Here is a 26,335-nt window from a genome sequence, read left to right as displayed (position 1 = left end):
ATGAATTAAGTCAAAAGCAACTTGACTTGCATATTAAAGATAGATGAAAAATGATTTAGCAAGTTTAAAACAAAGGATTCATTGTAATGGTGAGTCAAGACTTTACAGCAAAATGTACACTCAAAATTGTGTTTAGAAATAAGCTGAGCCACATGTAAAGCTAATACTGGATATATGCTTTTTAAGTGATGCCAATATACTACTTTCCTGTGAGTGCTTTACCAGTGGAAAAAAAAAAACCCACTATAGTTTTAAACAGGCTTGTAACTGATATATCTATTTTTAGAAAATTTAAAGTTTAAAAGAAGTTTTAATATGTTTCATGATTATTTAAAATCAAAATCTGACAATTAACTTTAATTCAAGATTCTTAAGAACTGTAATCACTCTTTTTTCCTTAAGGATTATGTGCTTATTTTTAAAAAGGTGACTTTTCTATCAGAATGAAACAGTGTAGTACAAAAAGATGATATAATTTAAAGTGCATTATTTTATTTTAAAATGGTAATTATCTTATTCTGGGCAACAACAACAAAAATTGTCTCTCAGTTATAATAAAACCACATTTATTGGAGTCGATCGTACCAATGTCTGGTCAAAAACTGTATACTTTCCCAATCCATCCCATGATGTTTTCCTGGTCCCCCGCTGCCGCAGACAGTTCAGCTGGTGTTGCTCACCAAGGCCAATGTCAAAGAGAATTTGGTATTCTTTTGTGTTATTATTCAACCAGTGTTGTGTTCCTGTGTTTGGGAAAAGGCTTAGCTTGACTGAGCAAGAGCATACCTACAGCATGAATTCTTCCGTTTAACATTATGTTGAAAAAGAAAAAAAGGAAGAAAGGAAAATAAAAGAATTCCAAACACCTTTGTTATCATGAAAAAAGTTTCTAGTTATGGTCAGTGTTCATGAGAATAATAGAAATTCCTTCTTTAAATCATTTAGGAAAAATAAAGGTATGCTTTCAGTAAGGAAAACTCAAACTAAGGTTGCATATTAAACACAGACAATTCAGAAACCAAGGAAAAAAATAACAGATTGGGTCAAAATGTAACATTATCTAAAATTTAAGATACATTTAAAACACCTATTTTCCCATCCCAATAGTCTAATGTTATTAGACTAACAACTCCAGATTAAATCTATTAAACACATTCTAACTACTAAAGCTACAAAACACCCTACATTGGTAACAATAAAACAAAAAAGATAATGACATAAAATTGCAAAGTATACTAAAGTTAGTTAAATTTCACATATCCCCCCCAAAAAGCACTGGGAAGGAACCATTGCTCAGTCAAGATACTACCTTTTCCTCAACACCATTTTTTTTTTAATTCAGAAGGGGATATTGTCTATATTTAGATCAGTAATAATAAAGAAAAACATGTACCTTTCTGTTGGGATAACCACTTTGACTATGGCTTGCGACAGAGTCTGTATATGAAGTCACATCAGATAATAAACATAGAATATGTGAGTATTGTTAACAAGTAACAAGCAAAAATATACATATGCATTGAAAATACTACACATCTAATCACAAGTTTTGCAGGCAATCACTGCATTTGAAGTAATTATACACTAAGCAATTACATAAATGCAAATGGATGTGTTCAGTGAACAGTAAACGTTCACCAAATGCAAAGAATCAGAACATTCCTGCCAGAATGCACATCAATGCACTGAAATAGGTACTACACTGAGAATTATCAGATAAAGATTTTAATTTGTGAAATCATTAACTGTTTGCCTCTGACCATACAGTTTGCTACTTTGTTCCCAAGCCTTTAAAACCAGCCCTGTCATTTTAAGTGTAATTAATTCATAATAGAACCAACAAATTCTTATAACTTGAAATTAAGTTGGTTTTATGTTTAATAAAAAGAAAATACTCACCCTTTGCTTTTACTAGAGTAGCTAACTTTTTAAAAACCATATATGCTCTCAAATATTCTAATACCTTAGATCTTGAAAACGAAGTTATTAGCTAGCTGCCATCCAAACAATTTAACTATTTAGGAGTCTTTCTAAAACTGAAAAGGCACTTAACCAAATACAAAGTATCACTTTCTCAAAACAAAGTAAATTTAGATACTACACTTAAGCAAACCTGGATACAACAGTGGACAAAGGAAAAAAAAAAAAACTTAATAAGTGGTCAAAAAAGGAATGATAGCCACAAATAAAAATATGACCTAGCATCCCAATACAGGGTTTCCATGGGCTAAGGCAGGGAACACATCTAAGTTATTTCATTTTCTTTAAGAGTTGCCAAACAGAATTACACACACACTTTCTATAAATTGTTGAAAAGAAATACTACCACAGATTTAGTATTTACAAATTAGATGCGGCCCTATATACATTTTTTAAATTACCTTCTCAAAATCCTCCTTGTTTTTAGGTGGTGGTAACATGGGAGCATTGGGGTTTTTTAATCGCTCTCTAGGCTGCGCATTAAAAGGCAGTCCTGACGGAGGTGGGGGAAGCGTATGTTCCATCATGGAAGGCGGAATGTATATTGGATGTGGAGGAATAGGCACAGCTTTACCCCAACCTAACTTCATTTCAAAAGACATAATCATCTTTCCTAAAAGAAAGAAAAGAAAAGTCACCCTGGTAACTCTCAGAAGAAAATAAGGGCTCTCTGGTGATTTAAATTAATTTTCATGTTTAACCTTTACCTTTCTGGTCCATTTTTCCCCTCGAGTTTCTATAAATACTTCTCAAAACCAAAGCAATATCTGAGTTCTACAGATGGGCTTCCTTACCATTTAAGTTTTTTAAAGCTCTTTCAGCATCTCTTCTATTCATAAAGGCCACAAAGCCACAATTTCTCTCTCTTGCCCTTTCTTCATCAGTTCTGGGCCACATAATTTTCACGCTGGCCAGGGGCCCAAATCTTCCAAACTCCTGGCACAACATTTCTTCATTCATCTATTAAAAGGCATAAGATATTTTTGGTAAGCAAAGAGGAAAGAAGAAAGAACTCTATGCAGCACAGAGCAGTTTTTGCAAAATGAGAAGAGACTTATCAATGCTACAGCTTTCCATTCAAGTACTGGGACCTCTACAAGGGTAAAATCCTGCCTTCATGGGGCACGCACAAATCTTTTCACACCAGAAACATTCTGTTTTACGTAAGTGGCCGGGTGAAGAGGCTGGGTGGCTGGAGAAATCAAAAGCACACCTTTACCTTCACTCTTCTTCCTTCTGGGATCCTGCACCTAAAATACGCTTTCTACAGCAATGGTTTGTTCAGCATTTAGCAACCTTTTTCAGGCAGCAATGACTACCACACTTAAGTCAAGGAGGAAATATTTGTTGGCAATGAAAGAAATAAAGGATCTGGTCACTTTTTCTTTTTCCAGCACCCAGCTGCCAGTGTAACCAAGAACAGAGAAAACAAAAAAGGGTAAGTAAGTATGCAATGAGGTCCAAAATATATATTATTATTTAAAAGATCTTATTATGCAGAGCAGCCACTACATTCCCCATAACAATTAAGAATGAAGCAGGGGAAAGAATTAAAATATAAAAGACAAAGCAGAAATATTAGTTTGCTATTATTAAGATGAAAAAAGAAAAAAATCCATAAGGAAGTAGGCTATGCATCAGAAAGGGACAGTCTCAAAAGAATATTGTCTACCACTGGTCATATCCTGATAGATAAAATCAGCACCTAGCAAAACATTTCAAAATCAGAGGACAGTCCAGTTACAGCAAGAGGAGACAGGGACTTCCCTGGCGGCGCAGTGGTTAAGAATCTGCCTGCCAATGCACGGAACACAGGTTTGAGCCCTGGTGTGGGAAGATCCCACATGCCGCGGAGCAACTAAGCCTGTGTGCCACAACTACAGTGCCCAGGTGCTGCAACTACCACGTGCCTACAGCACGTGCTCCACAACAGAGAAGCCACCACAAGAAGCCCGCACACCACCACGAAGAGTAGCCCCCGCTCACTGCAACTAGGGCAAGCCTGCGCACAGCAAGGAAGACCCAACACAGCCAAAAACTTTTAAAAGAAATAATAAGAAGAAGAAAAGCAAAGCTAAATAAATGTATTTTTTTAAAAAAAAGAAAAGAAAGGAAAAGAAAAGAAAAAAAGAGGAGACAAGCCCTTAGGAATTGTAGCAAGAAAATTCGGCCCATACCACTAAGGCTCAATTTCACAAGATAATTTTAGAAACTTATCTAGTTCCACCAAATCTGCTTACTTCAGATTCTTGACTTCATTTTTTTTAATGACTGACAAAGCAGTTTTCCTACAAAAGTATACAGCATATGAGCCAACATTCATCTTACTTTTCTAATATTACCTGTGGATTAATGTTTCCAAGGTATAAATTAGTAGTGCTTGGATCTCCAACATCATGTGAGCCAGGTGCATAATCATCGAGAACTAGGACAAAGAGAAGAAAAAATTATAACCTGCAAAATACACAGTTTGGACAATTTCTATGAATTAAAAAAAGCAAAAAACTGTATTACCACCAGATGATCTATTTCTTCTTGAAGGCGCATCCACTTTAAAAGGGGGAAAAGAAGACAATTCTTAGTTTTTGGAATAGTTCGTCACAAAAACAAACATTAAAATAAATGTCACTTACTAGAACGACGCTGACCATCAGAATCTGACTGAGGCGGCTCAAATCGACTTAATCTGCCTTTTGTTTTATGTCTCTCATCACGCTCTTCTTGAATTCTGTTGAAAATATATATAATCACTAATAACGAGCCAAAATTTGTTTGTTCACATTTAATAACAGAACTTATCCAGATATCATCTTGAAATAACCTGAAATATTTGTGTGTAATGCCAGTACTGACAACCAAGATTAAAGAGTCCCTCAGCTACAAGGCATGAGCAAACTTCTGATATATCAAGCAGTGGAATATAAAGCCCACTTCTAAGGTGAGAAGGAAATTCAACATTAAAACCACTTAATTTGTTCTTTCTTAGATAAAGGTTGACCACTCCTCTCAGTGACTATATTGTTTCCACGGCAAACAGGACTCCGGACATTAGTTAAATCAATTTAATTGCATCCACATAACAGAAGCAACCTAGATGCTGGACAAAATGCTAATTTCATTTTCAAACATAACCCACAAAATAATCTAAAACAGCCTCATGGTAAGCCAGTTAGTAAAAACGAATTGGTAGACTACATCCTTCATACCTGCATCTATAAGTATCAGCTCAAAATACCTATGAGAGCCATTCTCAACACTATAAAACTTACTGTTTCAATTCTTCTTTGAAGAGTTCCAAATTGCTTTTTTTCTTTTCTTTCTCACCTTTCTTCAGTGGCTATGAAGGATATGATAAGTTATACTTCAAAGAAAACAAGGTTAAACAAAACTAATGGTTCGATAATCAGATCACTTTAAATAAACTTTTATTTTAGTGCCAATTATGATCTAATTATTTAAATTAAAAAGAAAGAATGCTTCTGTTACCACTGAACTTTCCTTCCTATTTTCTAAAACTGAGAATTTAACACATTATTAAAACAACAAGCAGCAGTCTTAAAGGAGCCACCAACTCTATCCGCTGCCCCGCCCCTGTCCCAAAGCCTACAATACTTATGCCGGAATACTGTTGGAAGGGTACTGGAGGGAAAATTAATAAACATAAGGTAACTGAACTGCCACGTAAATAACTGCCGTGAACAACTACCAAAAATATGCACCCTTCAAAACAATCACCTTAGCAGGAAATGAATTACTGAAACAAACAGTAACACCGCTGGAATTCCTCTCTTAAAACTGCTTCCAGGGCTTCCCTGGTGGCGCAGTGGCTGAGAGTCCGCCTGCCAATGCAGGGGACATGGGTTTGTGCCCCAGTCCGGCAAGATCCCACATGCCACGGAGCGGCTGGGCCCGTGAGCCATGGCTGCTGAGCCTGCGCGTCCGGAGCCTGTGCTCCGCAACGGGAGAGGCCACAACAGTGAGAGGCCCGCGTACCACAAAAAAAAAAAAAAAAAAAAAAAAAAAAAAAAACTGCTTCCAAAAATGCTTTTGGAATCCCTCTTTTGAAAGTGTCAAAATAATTCAATGGGGGAGAATAGTCTTTTTAACAAATGGAAGTATGGAAATTGAATATCCACCCATAAAAAAGAATGAAGTTGGACCTCTACCTCATACCATATACAAAAATTAACTCAAATCGTTCACAGACCTAAATATGAGACCTAAAAACATTGGAGTGAATCATCATGAGCCTGAATTTGACAATAGCTTCTTAGATATGACACCATGAGAAACAAAAGAAAAGGCAACAAAAAATGATAAACTAAACTTCATTAAAATTAAAAGCTTTTGTTCTTCAAAGGACACTAACAAAAAAGGGCAAAGCCAACCCACAAACTGGGAGAAAACAACATAGCTGATAAGAGACTTGACTCTAGAAGCTGTAAAATACTCTTACAACTCAACAATAAAAAGACAAATAACTCAATTAAAAAATGCGTGAAGGATCTGAAAAGACATTTCTTTACAGAAGACTCCAAGTGGATGATAAATAAAATGATGCTCAACATCACTAGGCAAGTGCAAATCAAAACCAATTAGGTACAACTTCACACCCACTAAGTTGACTAAAATAATTTTAGCAAGTGGTGATGAAGATGTAGAAAAATTGGAACACTCATATACACTGTTGATGGGACTGTAAAGTGGTACAGCTACTTTGGAAAACAGTATGGCAGTTTCTCAAAAGGTTAAACAATTAGTGACCATATGACCAGCAATTCCACTCCTAGGAATATAAAAGAATTAAAAATATATGTCCACACAGAAGCCTATACATGAATGTTTTCAGAAGCATTACTCATAACAGCCAAAAAGTAGAAACAACCCAAATGTCCATCAAGTAATAAACGGATCAGCAATATGAGGTGTATCTGCAAAATGGAATGTTATTCAGCCATAAAAAGTAATAAAGTACTGATATATATACCAAAATGTAGATGAACTTTGAAACATTGTGCTAAAAAGCCAGACACAAAAGGCCATATGCTGTATGATTCCATGTGCATGAAATGTCCAGAACAGGCAAATCCAAAGAGATAGAAAGTAGATTAGTGGTTGCCAGAGGTTAGGGATGACTGAAATTAAGTATAAGGTTTCCTTCTGGGATGATAAAAATGCTTCAAAATTAGAGATTAGTGACTGTTGCACAACTGTCAACATACGTTAAAAAAAACACTTAATAAAGCTGTTTTTTAAATTGCTTTCAGAGCTATTTTAAAAGTCATACAAAAAAAATCAGTCTCACTATTCAGCATAATCACATTTCCTCAAATCTGGCTCCAAATGACAAGACCCACATCTACCTACCATCCCCCATGAAAAATCCCACTCTCAAAACATAAAGACTTTCTAACACTGAGAATATTTAAAGGAAAGTGCCACTAGTTCTGATAGTAAATCCAAATAAATTCCAAAAATGTTCCAGGCAACAGACACATTGTTGGAGTACACAGTCTTCCAAAGTAACTGATACTACACATGCTGATATTTAAATATCCAAGTTCAGCATTGCTTAAAAAGACAATCCCATTATTTTATATTTGCCTAAACTATAGTTAACTTTCAATTTGCAGTATGCTGTGAGTAACAGCAAATGTTCACTGCTCAACAAACATAAAAAGAGTATCATCTATGTGTCCTAATTTATTATCTCTCATCTAGGAAGGTTAAGCATCAAAACTCAACATCTACTACCAAAATAATTAGAAACGAGAAACCAAAGTCCTGCTTACAGTGGAAGTACAGAAAATATTATTAGCGGTGTCATCTCTGAACATAAATGGTCACTTATTTAAGTATGACTTACAGGTTTTTTGGTTTCTATCACAAGAAGAGATGGTGGTCTTTCATTGGATGACTGATTTGGAGGATTTTTTTGATCTGCAAATCTTGAAGATGGCTTATAGATTTTACCTCTTTTTTCATCTGTTTCATGTTCTTCTGAAATTTAAAATACTAAGTTTCAAAACTAATTTCACATTATGTGGATTTTGTTTACTATTTTTATTAAAAATAAACACAACTTAGTAAAATGCGTTTAGTATTAAGATATATCACTAGTGACAAAATATGAAATTTAATTCAAATATTATTCAAATATTACTGCCTTACTCTCAAAACTACTAATTTAATCATTTTATAGTAAAACTATAAAACCTGTAAAATGGTACAGCTACTTTGGAAAACAGTACAGCAGTTTCTCAAAAGGTTAAACAAACAGTTACCATATGAGTAGCAACTCCATTCCTAGGAATATACAGTAAACTACAAAATACTTGAAAATGTTTGCAAAGTTCTCTGCCATCTTGAAACCTGAAAGGTACTAAAACCTTTTTTAAACTTATCTGGCTCCAATTTGTCATTAATCCACATTTGGCCATTAATTTTACTAATCATTATCACCACTAGAGGGTGCTGATAGAAAGGAAACATGAAACTCAAAAGCAATTCAACCAAGACTTTTTGGGTTTTCTCAAGGACTATAATATTCACACTAACCTTTAGCTGCATTAACAACACCTCCGCGCACAAACGTTTTCACTTTATTACCATCACTTCCTTCAAAGGCAGCAAGAAATTCCTCATAAATTTCAGCAGCCGCCTTTTCATCCTCCTAAATACACACGAAAATATTAACATCACTTGATATAAAAATTACTGTACATACGGTGAAACTCATCCAAGAATAATGTAAACAAAACCTCTCCCTCCAATGGGGAAAGCAGGTTATTAAGCAACCTTAACAGGCAGTAATATCTAATGCTTACTAGATATTTAACATACTTAATTAACACTGGAATTAAGAGGGGATTTGCTCCTCTACAGGTAATTTGTGGAACAAGAAAAGGACCCACTAAGTAAATCTGTTTAGAGACAATTCAAGGGTCCAACTGTATGACAACAGACTACACAAAATATATTATTCTATTAACGTTTATGACATTTCTAAGGCACAAAAATTTAACTCTGAATATAAACATTTCCTTCACAAACCACTGAAGACATGAGTATTAGAAGTCTGAAGAAGCAATATCTCCAGACAGTTGACATTAGAGAAAAAAACCTCAAAATTATAATTATATGTAATTATAATTACAATTATAATTATTCTAAATGTCCCCAAAACATGCATGAATAGGAAGGCCAACAGAACAGAAAATATAGAAATAAATCCAATAGCACGTGGAAATTTAGTATTCAATAAAAGTGGCCTCTCAAATCAGTGGAGAATAGATGGACTTTTCAATGAATGATGGTGGGATAATTTGATAGTTATTTGAAAAAAAGATAAAAAGGAACCAATTCTTCACATCACATTGGGCACAAACCCGTGTCCCCTGCATCGGCAGGCGGACTCTCAACCACTGCGCCACCAGGGAAGCCCAGATTTAATTTTTTTTTTAATGTAAGTATTGGGAAAAACATGAGGAAATTCCTTTAAAAGCTTGGAGTAAAAAAATGTAAACTAGGGGCTTCCCTGGTGGCACAGTGGTTGAGAGTCCACCTGCCGATGCAGGGGACACGGGTTCGTGCCCCGGTCTGGGAAGATCCCACGTGCCGCAGAGCAATGGCCGCTGAGCCTGCGCGTCCGGAGCCTGTGCTCCGCAACGGGAGAGGCCACAACAGTGATCTGAAAAATCGTAAGACTGATAATAAATCTGACCATATAACAAAAAATAGTTTCTGCATGGAAAAAAAACACCAGAAGCAAGATAAAAAGGCAATCAACAAACTGAGTAAGAACACTGTACCTTATGTCATAGACAAGTGTTACAATATACTTAATACAGGAGTTTCTAAAAACAGAGATATCCTTCTAACTTAGAGAAATATTGGTTTAGATATGAGCAGACAGTTCACAAAATCAAACACAAGAAAAGTTGTTCAACCTTACTTATAAAAGAAATGCAAATTTAAAACTGTACCAAGATACAATTTTTCACTTAGCAGATTGGCAAAAGTCCTTCAAAAATACTGGCAAGGCTATGGGGAACCAACCTCTCAAACACTGCTTATAGGGATGCAAAATGGACCTGCTCATATATACGAGAGACCAATTTAACACTATCTAGCAGAATTACAGCTATGCATTTACCATTCAACCCAGTAATCTCACTTATAGGAATATACCCTAAAGATACACTAGGAATAAACCCATATGCCTAACACTGTCCCTAGTGCACTACCGGCAACAGCCGAAGACCAAAACACAAATGCCCTCAATAGGCATTGTAGTGAATGCAGGATTTTAGTAAATAAACTATGGTATATCTATAAAGCTATAAAAAAAGAACAAGCAATATTTCAATATACTTCCAGTAATTTCTGAGATATAATGTTAAGTGAAAAAAGCAAGGTGGAGAAAAGTGTACTGAATATAGCAAGCTATTGTTCATCTAAGAAAGAGCAGGCACAACATACATTTATACAAACTTGCTTATACAAAAAGAATAGACCAGAAAACAATCAAAACTCTTACTTACACAGAAGAGAGGAAATGGTGGAGGGGACAGGGATAAAGCTGGACTTCTCCGAATATATCTTGTGTTATAGACTTAACTTGGGGTGGGAGCTGAGAATACCCTGGAGGACAAGAATCTCTGAAAAACATTTCTCTACTGTCCATACACTTAACGCCTCCATAGACACACTTATAAAGATAACTAAAAATACATTTTAAGCATTACCTTCTTCTTTAATTCTTCTTGCTCCTTCTTACTTAAAGTTCGCTTAGCTGTACTCATTTTTCCAATACTGAATGCTTTAAGTTTGTTTTCTAGAAGAGGCTGTGAAAAGAAATAAAAAGCATACCTTTACATACACATTCTCAATTTAACTTGTTATTAACCTCAAGGCTAATAATTTACAAAAGCCATTTTTAAATACATAAAGTAAAAATACAACACAAAGAGAGACGCAAAGGCTTAGAACTCATTCAACCTACTTGGCGGCAAGAATAAAAGCACTTGAGGAAGGAAAGTATAGATGTTTCTGGGCAAAAGCAGCAGTGATAGAAAAAAGACACTCAAATAGGGAGAAAGAGGCATCTATGTTCAGTAGCAGGAATCATTACCATCTAGAACCTCCAATTCAGGCACAAAAATCACATCACTTCCTTTTGTAATTCAGTAAATTACCTAATTCTTCATCAACAAAACTGATGTTTATGAACAAAATAATTTCATTTTCATTGCTGGGGAAATATCACATACTGTGTTCTCGGTTTCACACAAGTAAACAGTCATCAATTAATTCTGAATATGAGAAAATAGTATTTTAATGAATTCTTCATTTATGTAACTTAGAAGCAATTTCCTTGTAAATATGGTTTGAACAAATTGTAGACTTTTAATTGTTCAGTTATTTATTTGAATGATAATTTTGAGTCATAAACTTTTAAAAGAGAGGAATGTTTATTAAACACAGCCTAGAATGCTTCAAGATGGCGGAGTAGAAGGCTAACTGCTGAGCAATCATCAACAGGAAGACACTGGAACTCACCATATAAGATACCCCACATCCAAAGACAAAGGAGAAGCCACACTGAGACGGTAGGAGAGGCACAATCACAATAAAATCAAATCCCATAACTGCTGGGTGGGTGACTCACAAACTGGAGAACACTTATACCACAGAAGTCCACCCACTGGCGTGAAAGTTCTGAGCCCCACGCCAAGCTTCCCAACCTGGGGGTCCAGCAACGGGAGGAGAAATTCCTAGAGAATCAGACTTTGAAGGCTAGCAGGATTCGATTGCAGGACTTCCACAGGACTGGGGGAAACAGAGACTCCACTCTTGGAGGGCACACACAGAGTAGTGTGTGCATCGGGACCCAGGGGAGACTGAACTAGACCTACCTGCTTGTGTTGGAGGGTCTCCTGTAGAGGCGGGGGGTGGCTATGGCTCACATGAGGACAAGGACACTGGCAGCAGAAGTTCTGGGAAGTACTCTTTGGTGTAAGACTTCCCAGGGTCCACCATTAGCCCCACCAAAGAGCCCAGGTAGGCTCCAGTTTTGGGTCGCCTCAGGCCAAAAAGCCAACAGGGAGGGAATTCAGCCCCACCCATCAACAGACAAGAGGATTAAAGTTTTACTGAGCTCTGCCCACCAGAGCACACCCACCTCTACCCACCATCAGTCCCTCCCATCAGGAAACTTGCACAAGCCTCTTAGATAGCCTCACCCACCAGAGGGCAGAGAGCAGAAGCAAGAACAACTATAATCCTGCAGCCTGTGGAACAAAAACCACATTCACTGAAAGACAGACAAGATGAAAAGGCAGAGGGCTATATACCAGATGAAGGGAACAAGATAAAACCCCAGAAAAACAACTAAATGGAGTGGAGATAGGCAACCTTCCAGAAAAAGAATGCAGAATAATGATAGTGAAGATGATCCAGGACCTCGGAAAAAGAATGGAGGCAAAGATCGAGAAGATGCAGGAAATGTTTAACAAAAACCTAGAAGAATTAATGAACAAACAAACACAGATGAACAATACAATAACTGAAATGAAAAATACACTACAAGGAATCAATAGCAGAATAACTGAGGCAGAAGAACAGATAAGTGACCTGCAAGACAGAATGGTGGAATTCACTGCCACAGAACAGAATAAAGAAAAAAGAATGAAAAGAAATGAAGACAGCCTAAGAGACCTCTGGGACAACATTAAATGCAACAACATTCGATTATAGGGGTCCCAGAAGGAGAAGAGAGAGAGAGAAAGGACCCCAGAAAATATCTGAAGAGATTATAGGTGAAAACTTCCCTAACATGGGAAAGGAAACAGCCACCTAAGTCCAAGAAGAGCAGAGAGTCCCAGGAAGGATAAACCCAAGGAGAAACAGGCCAAGACACATAGTAATCAAATTGGCAAAAATTAAAGACAAAGAAAAATTACTGAAAGCAACAAGGGAAAAATGACAAATAACATACAAGGGAACTCCCGTAAGGTTAACAGCTGATTTCTCAGCAGAAACTCTACAAGCCAGAAAGGAGTAGCATGATATACTTAAAGTGATGAAAGGGAAGAACCTACAACCAAGATTACTCTACCCAGCAAGGATCTCATTCAGATTCGATGGAGAAATCAAAAGCTTTACAGACAAGCAAAAGCTAAGAGAATTCAGCACCACCAAACCAGCTCTACAACAAATGCTAAAGGAACTTCTCTAAGTGGGAAACACAAGAGAAGAAAAGGACCTACAAAAACAAACCCAAAACAATTAAGAAAATGGTCATAGGAACATACATATCAATAATTACCTTAAACGTGAATGGATTAAATGCTCCAACGAAAAGACACAGGCTGGCTGAATGGATACAAAAACAAGACCCATATATATGCTGTCTACAAGAGACACCCACTTCATACCTAGGGACAACATACAGACTGAAAGTGAGGGGATGGAAAAAGATATTCCATGCAAATGGAAATCAAAAGAAAGCTGGAGTAGCAATACTCATATCAGACCAAATAGACTTTAAAATAAAGAATCTTACAAGAGACAAGGAAGGACATTACATAAGGATCAAGGGATCAATCCAAGAAGAAGAGATAACAATTATAAATATATATGCACCCAACATAGGAGCATCTCAATACATAAGGCAACTGCTAACAGCTATAAAAGTGGAAATCGACAGTAACACAATAATAGTGGGGGACTTTAACACCTCACTTACACTATTGGACAGATCATCCAAACAGAAAATACCTAGAGACAAATGACAACGAAAACCTCGATCCAAAACCTATGGGATGCAGCAAAAGCAGTTCTGAGAGGGAAGTTTATAGCAATTCAAGCCTACCTCAAGAACAAGAAAAACGTCAAATAAACAACCTAACGTTACACCTAAAGGAACTAGAGAAAGAAGAACAAACAAAACCCAAAGTTAGCAGAAGGAAAGAAATCATAAAGGTCAGAGCAGAAATAAATGAAATAGAAACAAGGAAAACAATAGCAAAGATCAATAAAACTAAAAGCTGGTTCTTTGAGAAGATAAATAAAATTGATAAACCATTAGCCAGACTCATCAAGAAAAAGAGGAAGAGGACTCAAATCAATAAAATTAGAAATGAAAAAGGGGAAGTTAACAACAGACAAAGCAGCCTAAGAGACTACTACAATATACAATGGAATATTACTCAGCCATAAAATGGAACAAAACTGGGTCATTCGTAGAGATGTGGATGGATCTAGAGACTGTCATACAGAGTGAAGTAAGTCAGAAAGAGAAAAACAAATATCGTATATTAACACATATATGTGGAACCTAGAAAAATGGTACAGGTGAACTGGTTTGCAGGGCAGAAATTGAAACACAGATGTAGAGAACAAACGTATGGACACCAAGGGTGGAAAGTGGTGATGGGTGGTGGTGGTGTGATGAATTGGGAGTTTGGGATTGACATATATACACTAATATGTATAAAACGGATAACTAATAAGAACCTGCTGTATAAAACAATAAATTAAATAAAATTCAAAAATACAGCGTAAAATATTAATCTGCAGTTGAAATCTGAAGGTTTCTCTCTCACCTACCAAAATGAGAAGTTAACCAATTATGAAATTAAACTATCAATCCCTTGGTTATTAAACAGGCTTGCCCTTGGCAAGATACAAAATGGAAAAGTAATATTGCTGCAAACTACTTCAAGGTTACATTAAAATCCCTTTAAAAAAAACAAAGCAGTTCATAACTCAAAAGTCAATACTGGGTTTCACAAACACACTCAAAGTAAGTTTTTTCCCAAAATAGAAAGGAAAATGTTCTGCCATCATTCAGCACCTTTGATTTCAACTGCTGAAGTTTAAACAAATGGTAAAATTACATACAAATTCAATAAGAAACATAATTTTACAAAGCAAAATTTTTGTCCTCCATTTTATTTATATCCTAAGAGCCAAACTTAGACACCTAAGAGAGAAATGGTTAAGAAAATTATGGAATACTTACTCAAAAAATATAATCACCCATTAAAATTTGTTTACAGAGTTTTTCCTAAAATTAAAAAAATTAGACCTGAAGAATCTTTTAAAATGTGTTCCTGTAAAATGGACCTCAGCAAAGTAAAAATATATTTATGCTTAAAAATATTAAACAAGAAAATAAAGTGTTATCAATATCAATACTGGCTGGTAATGACTGTCCTCCTTATATTTTCCAAATTTTCCAAAGAAAACATTATTTGAAGTTTAAAAAAGACTAAAAGAACACGAGAGTACTTTGCAGATACAGGCAGTGAAGATGCTCCTTCTCTGGGTGCTTGCAGCACCCTGGGAACTGCACTGACCAGAGTGAACAGCACCTGCTCCTGTTAGCTTCCCAGGCTGGGACTATGTATAAGCTGAGAACAAGAAGTGTGTTTTAATCATCTGTGTATTTCCAGTGACTGGCCTCTGGCACTTGGTTCAGTAAAGGTTTGGCATAAGGGGAGAACAATAAATCTATTAACCATTTTACATTCAAAACACTCCTTGGTTTTTTAAAATAAAATTAAAATTTTTAAATGAAACGTATCTTACATATGAGCTAAAAAACATTTCCTTAGATGAGTTTGAATTTATTGTTAACCCAAATAGAATAATGAATGCTATTTTCAAATAGTACAAGATGAAACAACAAGCACAAAACCAAGATATTCAACTACCAAATTCAAACAAGGGCAGATCAAAATCATTATCTATCCTTTCTTATCTTTATCAATACTTACTCTTGAGAGATTCTGATGAGGAGAGTCACAAACGTTTTCACGGGTACTTTCATTCCTATAATTATGCTTTCTTGGGCTCTTAGGTCGTGTCCGACTTGGCATATCACTATCTGAGGGTCCAGATGCATCCATCTTCAAGAAAAGGAAAACGAATTTTTAAAAATCATATATGTAGTACTGAAACTAGAATCAACTCAAATGTCCAAATATTGACAAACTTCATTTTACACTATCAAAATATTTCACTAATTATCCCTTAATACCTCTGATTTCATCAGAAAAGTTCTTAAATACAGGAAGTTTTCAATAATTCTAACTTGCACTTGAAAGATCAAATTTTATATCACTAACAAATAGTTGTTTTCCTTAAAAGAACAGGTTAGTTTCCTTCATTTCCAAGAAAATATCTGCCAAACACCCAAGTCTGACTAACCACAGTTTGTCTGTCAGTTGTACCTTCAAGTAAAAATGGTATTCCATGAAAGGAGCCAGTTTTATTCCACAACTTAAACAATCCCACAAGTATTATACTTTTCCTCAAGACAAACACCACTCTTTGGCAAGCAGAAGTGCCTTATATGTGTCTCCCATTTCATCACACAGAACGTTAAAAACACTCATACACAAGGACAAGATTTAATATTAATAATTTTTACTGCTTCATCAAGAACATTCTTAAGTGAAACTAGCATATTTTTACTGTGTCTGGAGGGGAAGAACACAATGACTACTAGCACATTTTGGCGACATTGCCTTGATTCATGCTAAGGTGCCAACAATTTACCCATCAATTGTTTTTGCACCATTAGTGCAAATGTCAACACAATGATGGCAAATGATGTCTTAGTGTTATTACAAAATAGTTCTGAAGTCAGCCACCCTGAAAAATTCTCAGCAACCCCACGGGTCTGAAGACCACACTTTTAGCACTGCTATAATAACACATGTAAAGGGAAGTTTATCGCAGTATTATTCAAAATGTCAAAAAGCTTGAAACAAATCGTCTATGCCCATCAACAGAGAAATAGCTTAATAAATAATTGCACCTCCCCCGTGGAACATTAAGATACCATTAGAAAGACTAGAGTAGAGCTGTATCTGTTGACTGGCAGGGATTTGCAATAGGTGTACTGTGCACTGTGAAAAGAAATGTGTATAACGCAAAACTTGTTAAAAAAAATGTATAAGCACACACACCTATGTATGTACAAAATTTTACAAGCACAGTAAAAAAAAAAGGGAAATATACACACTTGGTTTCTAACATGGTTTGAGGGGCCAACTTACGTGAATAACAGAACACAAAAAAACACAGAACATCTAGCAAAAAAGGTTAAAGAAAATATGCACATACAACGCAATCATATTTATTTATCAAGTAAAATCATAAGGGACATATCAAGTAGGGATATATACAATAAGAAATTAAATTTTAAGGAAAAAAGACAATGATTGCCTTTTATACTCACATGGGCATCTGAAGATCCAGATGAATGAACATCTGATGATCTGGTCTGCAAGCATTAAAAATAAAAGCCAACATTTAAATAATCAGAAAATGTATTATGCTAACAAAACAAGTATTTCTTGTGTTAAACAGACAATCTTTCCAAACTTGTAGCAATTTCTTCTCAGCTAATAAAACCAAACAAAGGCAATCTCTTACTTACAAAAAAAAAATTGTGATACAAAATAAATGTGTCAGTCAAGTTCAGTCTTCAAATAATGGCACTTTCCAATAAGGTCAAGTGTTAAAGTTTCACCTGATTTTGTTTTAATTGATCTAAATTTCAGATTACATATGGCATATAATAATTTATTTGATTTTTCACTATGCAGCTAAGGATGAAGAAGCCAAGCTATAACACTATTAACTAAATAAATAATATGTGGTATCTTTCTGAAATTTTAATTGGAGGCCCAGAATTTAACTCTGGCACTGAGTTGTTTTTATTTTCAAGGTATTGGGTAGTCAGATTTTACTTATTTTATATATATATTTAAGTATTAAAAGTGAAATCAAGAATCTTGACATCACAAGTACCTCATCGATCCTAGCTCCCAGTTCTAGATTTCAAATGTAATGCACAAGACAATATATTCATTTTTAAGAAAAAATTGAAGATTTGTATGATGTAGATAAAAGCCAATAAGATTCCCATGGGTCCACACAGTACTGCTTTACTTATCTTGTTGAAACATAAGGCTAAGAACAGCTGATCGGATTTTCATACTGAATCAATTTATTCCTCTGAACTCCATACTGGACCCTAGGCAAAATCAGCCCAAGACAACCAAGCACTGAGCCACCAGCAATCTCCATTCTTTCTACCCATCTTTTTTCTGTCCCCAGCTTTTACTGTGTCCCTCCTATTTCACTTTCTTCTCCCTGCTAACCTTTCCTAAAAGGCAAGGTAGCATGAAAGAAATTTTTTTATATTTAAATTTAACCCTGTGAAACCTACTTTGAATCAGTTTGCAATGCATCCATTTGCAGACACTTAAAAAATACAAGACAATAACTCCTCTTAAAAAAGAAAAAAAGGGGGCTTCCCTGGTGGCGCAGTGGTTGAGAGTCCGCCTGCTGGTGCAGGGGAAACAGGTTCGTGCCCCGTTCCGGGAAGATCCCACATGCCCCGGAGCAGCTGGGCCCGTGGGCAATGGCCGCTGAGCCTGCGCGTCTGGAGCCTGTGCTCCGCAACGGAAGAAGCCACAACAGTGAGAGGCCCGCGTACCGCAAAAAAAAAAAAAGAAATAAAAAGTTCCGTCAAGAGACTGAGTGAATTGAGGAGGAAAAAAAATTCAACTGCCTTCTAATATACCAGTGTTAACCTGCTAGGTAACAAAAATAACAGGGTAATCATAATAGTGAGAAAAAACAAAAAACAACTAGAAACCAACTAAAGAAATATGTACCACCTGTGCGAAGAAAATACAAACTTCACAAAAGGGTTGTTATTCAAGTCAACTTTTGAAAAGATTCATCACGTTCCTAGATGGGAAAACTCATTAAGACAAAGTCAACTACACCTAAATTTATTTATGCATTTAATGCAATTTCATTCCACAGCTCAAAATCCTAAAGGGAAGTCTCTGCAAGGGGACAAGGGGGATTGCCAAAAATAATTCTGAAGTTCACCCAGAAGAATAAGCACGAAAGAGCAGATAAGAAAGTGCTAGCCTTTCTTTAATCTATGCCACCACATCCAAATCATCATTTCTAGGATTTAAAAATAACAGCATGGCTTAGCACGATGCATCAGCTGATTTCAATTAACCTAAGATGGTCATATTTAGTGCAAACCAAACATTTTCCACTGATACGCTACACAGCATCAGAATGAAATTTTAGGCTTGAGAACAGTTAAAGAGATGGAAATAGTAGTGAATAAAAATTTTAAAGGAATAACCAACTTTTAAAGCTAATGGTCCAGGTAATCAGTAAACGTAACACTACTTCCGAAGAGTCTCCCCCTCTACTTAACCTGGAACTGCACTATGTTATTTGTCTTGGGTTTGGGTTTTATGTTTTTACTGAAGAACAGTAAATTAGTGATGCTTAAAGATCTTCTGAAGTCCACAGCACAATCCCTCATCCAAATGAAAAGACCCAAAAGCAAGAAATGAAAAGGCAAAATAAGGGAGATTTGAGGCAATAAAGAAGCAGACACAAGAAAAACTTATCTCAAGTTTGAGAAAGCAGCTATAGTACAGATGTGGGGAAGGACAGCAAGGGAAAAAAAAAGGATCATACTGATGGCTGCTGAGGAGATAGAGGTGAAGCCAACTAAACAATACCATAAAACTTTTTTTTCCAGCTGCTCCTACTTTACTTCAATTGAAAAACCGCCACACCTGAGTTTTCAAATTAGCAAGCTAACCACAGCAACATTCCTCCAACACCTCCACTCTGCCTAGTCCGCTCTCCATTCCCATCTGCCTCCTTCTTCCTCACATCCTCTAAAGCATCAACTTACATTTCCACAAGTTTAATAATCACTCCCATAGGAAGCATATCAACACTTTTATTGTTCTGAGATGACTCCCAATTCCTTATCTTCAACCTTGGTGCCTCTCCTGGGTTCCAATCTGTTCTTAAACAACTTCCTGGACATCTTCACCTGAATATCTGCAAGTTCCTCACATCCTATATATATAAAATATAGTTTCCTCCCAAACTAGCTTCTCCCGTTGACCTTCTTACTTCTGACACCGAATGGTAACTTTCAATCACTCATAATACAGAAGTAGTAAAATGTTAAGAGCACAGACTCTGGAATCAGACTTCCTGTTTTTAGCACTTACCAGCTTTGTAACCTTGGGCCTAGTTCCTTCACCTGTAATGCTGAATAGCACCTGCCTTATAGGATTGTTGTGAAGGACAAAGACAGGTGAAGCACTAAGAACAGTGTTTGGTACATAAAAGTGCTCAATGAGTGTTAGCCAGCAGCATTATACCAGGGTCATCCTTGACTACTTCCCTCTCCCTCATAACCAACTGAGTCAAATTCTGTTCACCCCACCTCTACTGAAACTCTTCTCTGGGGACCCTTTTTACTAAAGACACTATTGTGGTTCAGATCTTCCCTTTATTCAACCCATTTACTGGGCAACCACTTACTGGTACTGTGTCTTACATCAGATATAAATGTTCTTAGGAGCTAATAAATAAGAGAGACAAGTAAAACAGTGTGGCTATACCACCAGAGCACAGAGGGCAAGCAAATCTTAGTGGGAGTGGGGACGATGTCAGAAAAGCTTCCCAAAGAGTATCTGAGGTGAGATTTTTGAAGCAATCTTTAATATTTATCAGCAGCACTACAAAAATCTTCAAACTAATCCTCCTCAATCCCAAATTCTTCCTAAACTGTCTCCGGAAGAGCTTTCCTAAAGGACTTTCCTGCCTTGAATCTTCCATGGCTCTCTCATTTTATTCCATAGATTTTAAAGCCGCCACAATTTAGCTCAAACTTATCCTTCCGTCTCAGAACCTTTTATCCCTATGCAAATGTCCTATATACATTGGCTAAACCAGAACATGTATCAATCCATTTGCCAGTGATTTATTTTCTTCACCTCACCCATCTTTTTTATACCTCTATGTCTACCCTTCAAAACTCTGTTCATTGTTCAAAAGACTCAAACTCCTCTATTCCTGAAGCCTCCCCACCCCACCCTCCAATCAACCAGCTGTCATTTCTTTCCCTAAAGTTTTAGACGCTTCTGATGGCTCTGCTTTGAACTATCCATGTGTTGACTCTTTTTCCACTAGACAGCATGTTCCCCAAAACTGATTATCATCTTATTTAATTTTTTCTTCCTCAGAGTCAAACAAAATCTGGCAAGTGACGGAGCCTCAATAAACTTGCTGACGTACCAAGTTGGAACAAGTACCTACACAACAAAATTGCACTCCTCACTATCAACATACTAAGCTGTCCACTCACAAACAAGTAACAGCTACCTAGCTGAATACCACTTTACAAGACAAACCAAAGTCTACCTCTCAAAAAAATTCATCAAATCTATTGAGTTAAATAATAAACCTGAAATTATCCTTAAAATTACATCCAAAACACTACCAACACATGAAAAGTTGTAAGTACATTTTGAATGATCTGTAATCTAAAATGAGGAAAGCCTGGTGAAAAAAATTAAGTGCTCAAGGAAGAGACATCTAACAGTACCAAATAGCCTCAACTGCTATTGAAATGCATCTTGCTTTTAAAAAAAATTATTTCAGCAAAATATCTAGCATGTGGCCAATCTGCAATAAACTGTTAAAGCTACTTAACAGTACAAGAGGCAAATTATTTGTAATATTAATATTTTTGAGTTTAATATCCTGTAGGAAGTTTTGGGCTCTTTTTTTTGTTTTTCAAAAATGATGTTCTTTGTAAAAAGCGATAGAGAGGCATGAGTCTTCAACTTGCATACCAAATGAGCCCTCCTCTCATTTGCCTTACTGGCAAATGAGTATTTTTTGTCAATTTATTATACTTTCTAGGAAAAAAAAAAGCTTCAGGAATAAAAACTAGAAGAGAATAAAAACTAGACTTTCAGGGCTTCCCTGGTGGCGCAGTGGTTGAGAGTCCGCCTGCCGATGCAAGGGACACGGGTTCGTGCCCCGGTCCGGGAGGATCCCACATGATCCCAACATGATCCCACATGCCGCGGAGCAACTGGGCCCCTGAGCCATGGCCGCTGAGCCTGCGAGTCCGGAGCCTGTGCTCTGCAAAGGGAGAGGCCACAACAGTGAGAGGCCCGCGTACCGAGAAAAATAAAAAAAATTAAAAAAAAAAAGCTAGACTTTCAGAAAACAAATAATTCAATCCAATAAGATAGAAAATTTTTAAAACCATATCAATAGTCATATTCGAGCACCAGCGCTACAAATACTCGAATTTCTAAAAGACACCAATCAAGAAAATAAAAGTTCCTAATGCCTCTCTCCACCCCAAAACACAGCCTTCCACCCAGAAAACCACCTTATATTTTAAGATAAGACGGTTATCTTATCTTACATCCATATCATAATAAAGATTCAGTTTAAATTAAAACTGGAGAACAAGAGAGCCTAATTTTTCAAGGTTTGTGTTTTGTTTGGAGTTTTTGATCATATTTAATTCTTACATACCTTCAGGTACCACCAAAAAAATGTACACAAGCAGTAATATATACCTAAGGATGATAAGCCTTGAATGGATACTCATTATATCAATACATATTTCGTACAACTGAAATACTTTTGTTAATCAGCAGTCAATTAAAATAGTTCCCACACCAATTTAGCACTGGGTGTCCAAGGAAGCCAGCAGTTATTTCCTACTTAGCTCATTTACCTCTCTAACCCAATTTTTGACACTATGGCAAAAAATAAGCACTGTCACAGAGTGAAATAACAGGGCACACAATTCCATTATATTAGTAGTACTACCAGCACAGGAGCTGCAGAGGGAACGAGAATACCACATTCTCTTCATATCCTCATTGTGCTGAGCAAACAACTCTTACAATCAAAATAAATTAATTTTTATAAATTAAATTCTAAGTTTATATATTAAACATTTTTCTAAGCAAACAATTATAGGCTCTTTGCCTCTCCTCCCAAAATCAAAGCTACAACATGGTACCCCTCTCCCCCAAAGCATCATTTTAGTCTGGTGATACAAGAATAAATGTACAGGAAATTTTTAGCTAATTCCTAAAACATTTACTGAATTTCGATATTTGTCAGGCTTTAAAATAAAAAGTACAGCAAAATTACACAGAAAATAAAGGGTCTCTTCATCAGGGACAACTACACATAAAGGTTAAATCACTTGACTATACAAACTTAAAATGTAATTTTTAAAGCTAAAAGAAACTGTAGAGGTTATCTAATTTAATCTCTTCATTTTGTAATTAAGACACATCAAATAATTTTGCCATTGTCAATAGCAAAAAACCCTATTATACATTTTATTTGTTAAATTATCTCAATACCTTAAATTACCTCAATTAGCTCCACTTTTTTTTACTGAGGTATAAATGACATACAACACTATTAGTTTTGGGTATACAACATAATGATTCAGTATTTGTATACACTGCAGAAATTTCATCACAATAAGTCTAGTTAATAGCCATCACCAAACATAGTTACAGAGTTTTTTCTTCTTGTGATGAGAACTTTTAAGATCTACTCTCTTCTTAGCTTTCAAATATGCAGTACAGTATTATTAACTATAGTCACCATGCTGTACATTACATCCTCTTGTACATTTAAAAATTAACATTTTCCTCAGGGTCTAGAAATACGATTAACAAGCATCCCTACCCATAGCAATGGGAATTTAACTACCAAAGAGTAAGAATGAACATGAAACTAAAGAATATTTTACTCCATCTGTATGGTAGAATATGTCACTCATCTGCACTCCCCAGAGGAAGAAATCAAAACAGAGATCAAAGGCTAGAAATTCCAAACACTGTCATATTAACCAAAATGATCTTATACTCTCTCCAATAAATTCTGGACTTGTGTTAGAAATAGAAAGCAGTAATCTGAGCAGTCATTATGATAACTGATAACAGATTCTAAATCTCAGGATTAGAATTTAGCCTGATATTTTGAAAAGTAAGTACTTTTTACTTCCTCTAAGAACAAAGAGGAGAGGAAAGGAACTAAGTTTTTTTATGTACTTTATAGATATTCACTCATTTAACCCTTACATCAACCCTGTAGAAAAGGGATTATGTCCATATTACAAACAAGGAAATTGAGGCTGAAAAGTTTAAGCAATTTGCCTTGATATTGCAAATATAATTTATTACCAAGTCAGGATTTGAATCCAAATACCTTTTGTTTGTTATCAAAATCCATAATCTCTCCACTACATCATGCACCCTCCTGAGATATTTTACAGACATCGGTAGGAAATCTCTTAACAGCATCAACTGATTATAATCTAAAGCAATATAAACTAAAAAGATTACTGGAAGATCCAACAATTTACTTACAGGAAACAGCCACACAGTCACAACCGCGAGAAGTACTACTAGAGAAGGAGGCCTGAACATATATATACATTAGTATGTTTCCAATGTAAGCCAAAGCCTCAAACAGAAGACACTTAAAATATTACTTTGAGTAGAAACAAAAATAGTGAGGCTTGTGCATGAATTTTACGGATGCACTAGCTTTAGTAACAGTTCCCTAATAGTAAGCAGGGCTGTTTTTGTCAGAGTCCGCTGAGGAAGCGGGCAGTCATGTACCCAACCTGGTGAGCCCCTCCTCACCAAGGAGAAATGAATGTACTGGGGAGGGGAGAAACAAACAAGGAGTGAACACAGGTTGTAAAGCAGCCAAGACTGGCCCTCTACCACAGTTTCTACATAACTAAAAGATTTCTGGTAAATCCATTACTAATTACGAGCTAATTATAAACATCATTCACCAAATGGCATAAAGACTATGATTTAATAGAAACTGAGAAAGCAGGTGTATAATAGCTTACGTTTCCCAGAACAAACTGTACACACAAGACTAGACCCCTCTACCGTAAACGTAACTTCCTCATAACCTACTTACTATCATACACACTCTTTAAGATGTAAGCCCTTAGAACCTTTAAGTATTACACTTCTTGCATCAGCATCAAAAAGCTTAACAACTACTTCGGGCACTATTACTTTTAATATCGTGTTGGAGATGAAAAACTCAAAGCAAACAAACGATTAAGTGACCCGTCCAGGATGGCAATTTAGGAACTGATGCTAATCACAACCTAACTAACGCTAAATGACTTCTACAGCTCAGTGGTTTCACAATACGTGCACACGGTTCCCTGTAAACTCAAAAGCAATTTACTAATCTTAGGTGGCTTCCAAGTCTATGAAAGTTTTCCTTTCAGAAGAAGCGGAAGACCCCGAGTCCTCGAAAACGAGCCCTCCAAAGAAGGGCTCATTTTACACTTCCTCTTATGTGAGCTAAGACCACGTGTAGAGCGTAGCATTAACCTTGGCGAGGCATCACCGCAAAGGAGAACTGCACTTCCCACCCCGCTTCCTTCCACTATTGGTCCTCCCCTCACAATTTGCGGCCCTAGAGATTATTTATTCCCTGGAGGACGTGAAGGAAATTGAGCGAGGCCGAAAGCGTGCGAGAACCAAACCCAAAGAGCCGAGGAAACAGAGGCAGACACTTAAGCACCGGGAAGCGATTCCCGCCTCTCCCAGGCTCTGTCCCGCGGCCTCAGAGCTCAGTAAGCTGAAATACAGGGGCGCGTTTTCCCGACTTCAGACCTCAGTCTAAATCACTGATTTCACTCCAGTTCTAAGCGGGGGCCGAACTACTCACGCCACCCGCCCTGGGCCCGCCAGTCTCGAGCCGAATCCAGGCTGGGACTAAGGGGAGATACCAGGCCTCTCAACCTGCGCACCACGGTGCGTCTGCGCCCGGCCTACCATCGCGACCAGAACGCGGACCCCCACCCCAATCTCCTCCCTCTGGCCAGAAGCGTCTGTAGTCCCCAGACGACAGTGATACACTCACTGACTTACTAAGTTCTCTAAGAAATTACCTTTGAACTGGCCTTCTGAGAGCCTCCTGGCGTTTTGTCCGCCATCTTGAGCTTTGCCCCTCCTTCGGCAGCGGCAGCAGCGCGGGCGAGTCGAGCGCCGAAAGACTCGATCTCAGCGGAGCCCGCCTGAGGCGCGTGCAAGACCGAATAGTCGACTGCCGACTTGGCGAAATTCAAGAGGAGCTTCGCCACGTGACTTCGGTGTTGGTCATTTCCCGGGCCCGCCCATTCCGCTGAATATTTGGGGGCGTCTCTGTGGCGTGTCGCGTTATTGGGCCCGAGAATTTAGAGAATCTTCTCGTCCAGGCTTTCAGGGCCGGTCGATAGTTCACTCTTTTTCCAGCACCAACCCTTGGTAGGTGCGATCCAGTTGCACTTGCTGGGCGAGGAGGGAAAGTCTTCTTAAAGAAGAAATGTGTCGTCAGCTGGGGAGGAGCCTTTACTTCAACTCAAAAAATAAATCTGGAGCCGACCGGGGTCCGGCGCTCCGTGGACAGAGATGGTGTT

At 37.0% G+C, this 26,335-nt stretch overlaps 1 protein-coding gene across 3 annotated transcripts in view; it reads right to left on the bottom strand.

Annotated features, from left to right (window-relative positions):
• The window catches only part of U2SURP (U2 snRNP associated SURP domain containing), a 50,844-nt gene extending 24,870 nt beyond the window's left edge, over positions 1–25,974 (bottom strand). The window contains exons 1-13 of one of the 3 annotated variants that reach the window (XM_024769046.1): positions 25,829–25,974; positions 17,234–17,278; positions 15,765–15,896; positions 10,728–10,826; positions 8,539–8,653; positions 7,847–7,980; positions 5,250–5,317; positions 4,614–4,708; positions 4,495–4,530; positions 4,323–4,405; positions 2,775–2,940; positions 2,382–2,593; positions 1,394–1,437 (exon numbers count right to left, since the gene is read on the bottom strand). In XM_024769046.1, coding sequence (XP_024624814.1) covers positions 1,394–1,437; positions 2,382–2,593; positions 2,775–2,940; positions 4,323–4,405; positions 4,495–4,530; positions 4,614–4,708; positions 5,250–5,317; positions 7,847–7,980; positions 8,539–8,653; positions 10,728–10,826; positions 15,765–15,896; positions 17,234–17,278; positions 25,829–25,873 — 1,274 coding nt within the window. In that variant the 5' untranslated portion in view covers positions 25,874–25,974. Of the gene's footprint in view, positions 1–1,393; positions 1,438–2,381; positions 2,594–2,774; positions 2,941–4,322; positions 4,406–4,494; positions 4,531–4,613; positions 4,709–5,249; positions 5,318–7,846; positions 7,981–8,538; positions 8,654–10,727; positions 10,827–15,764; positions 15,897–17,233; positions 17,279–25,828 lie in introns of those variants that run through there. The other 2 variants (XM_024769047.1, XM_024769048.1) reach the window with 2 other exon arrangements.
• Between the last annotated feature and the right edge of the window lie 361 nt (positions 25,975–26,335).

This window comes from Neophocaena asiaeorientalis, unplaced genomic scaffold, assembly GCF_003031525.2.
Source record: "Neophocaena asiaeorientalis asiaeorientalis breed wild unplaced genomic scaffold, Neophocaena_asiaeorientalis_V1.1 scaffold118, whole genome shotgun sequence".
Lineage (NCBI taxonomy): Eukaryota > Metazoa > Chordata > Mammalia > Artiodactyla > Phocoenidae > Neophocaena > Neophocaena asiaeorientalis.
Note: the sequence above shows the minus strand (reverse complement) of the source record. Positions and strands in the feature narration are given on the sequence as shown.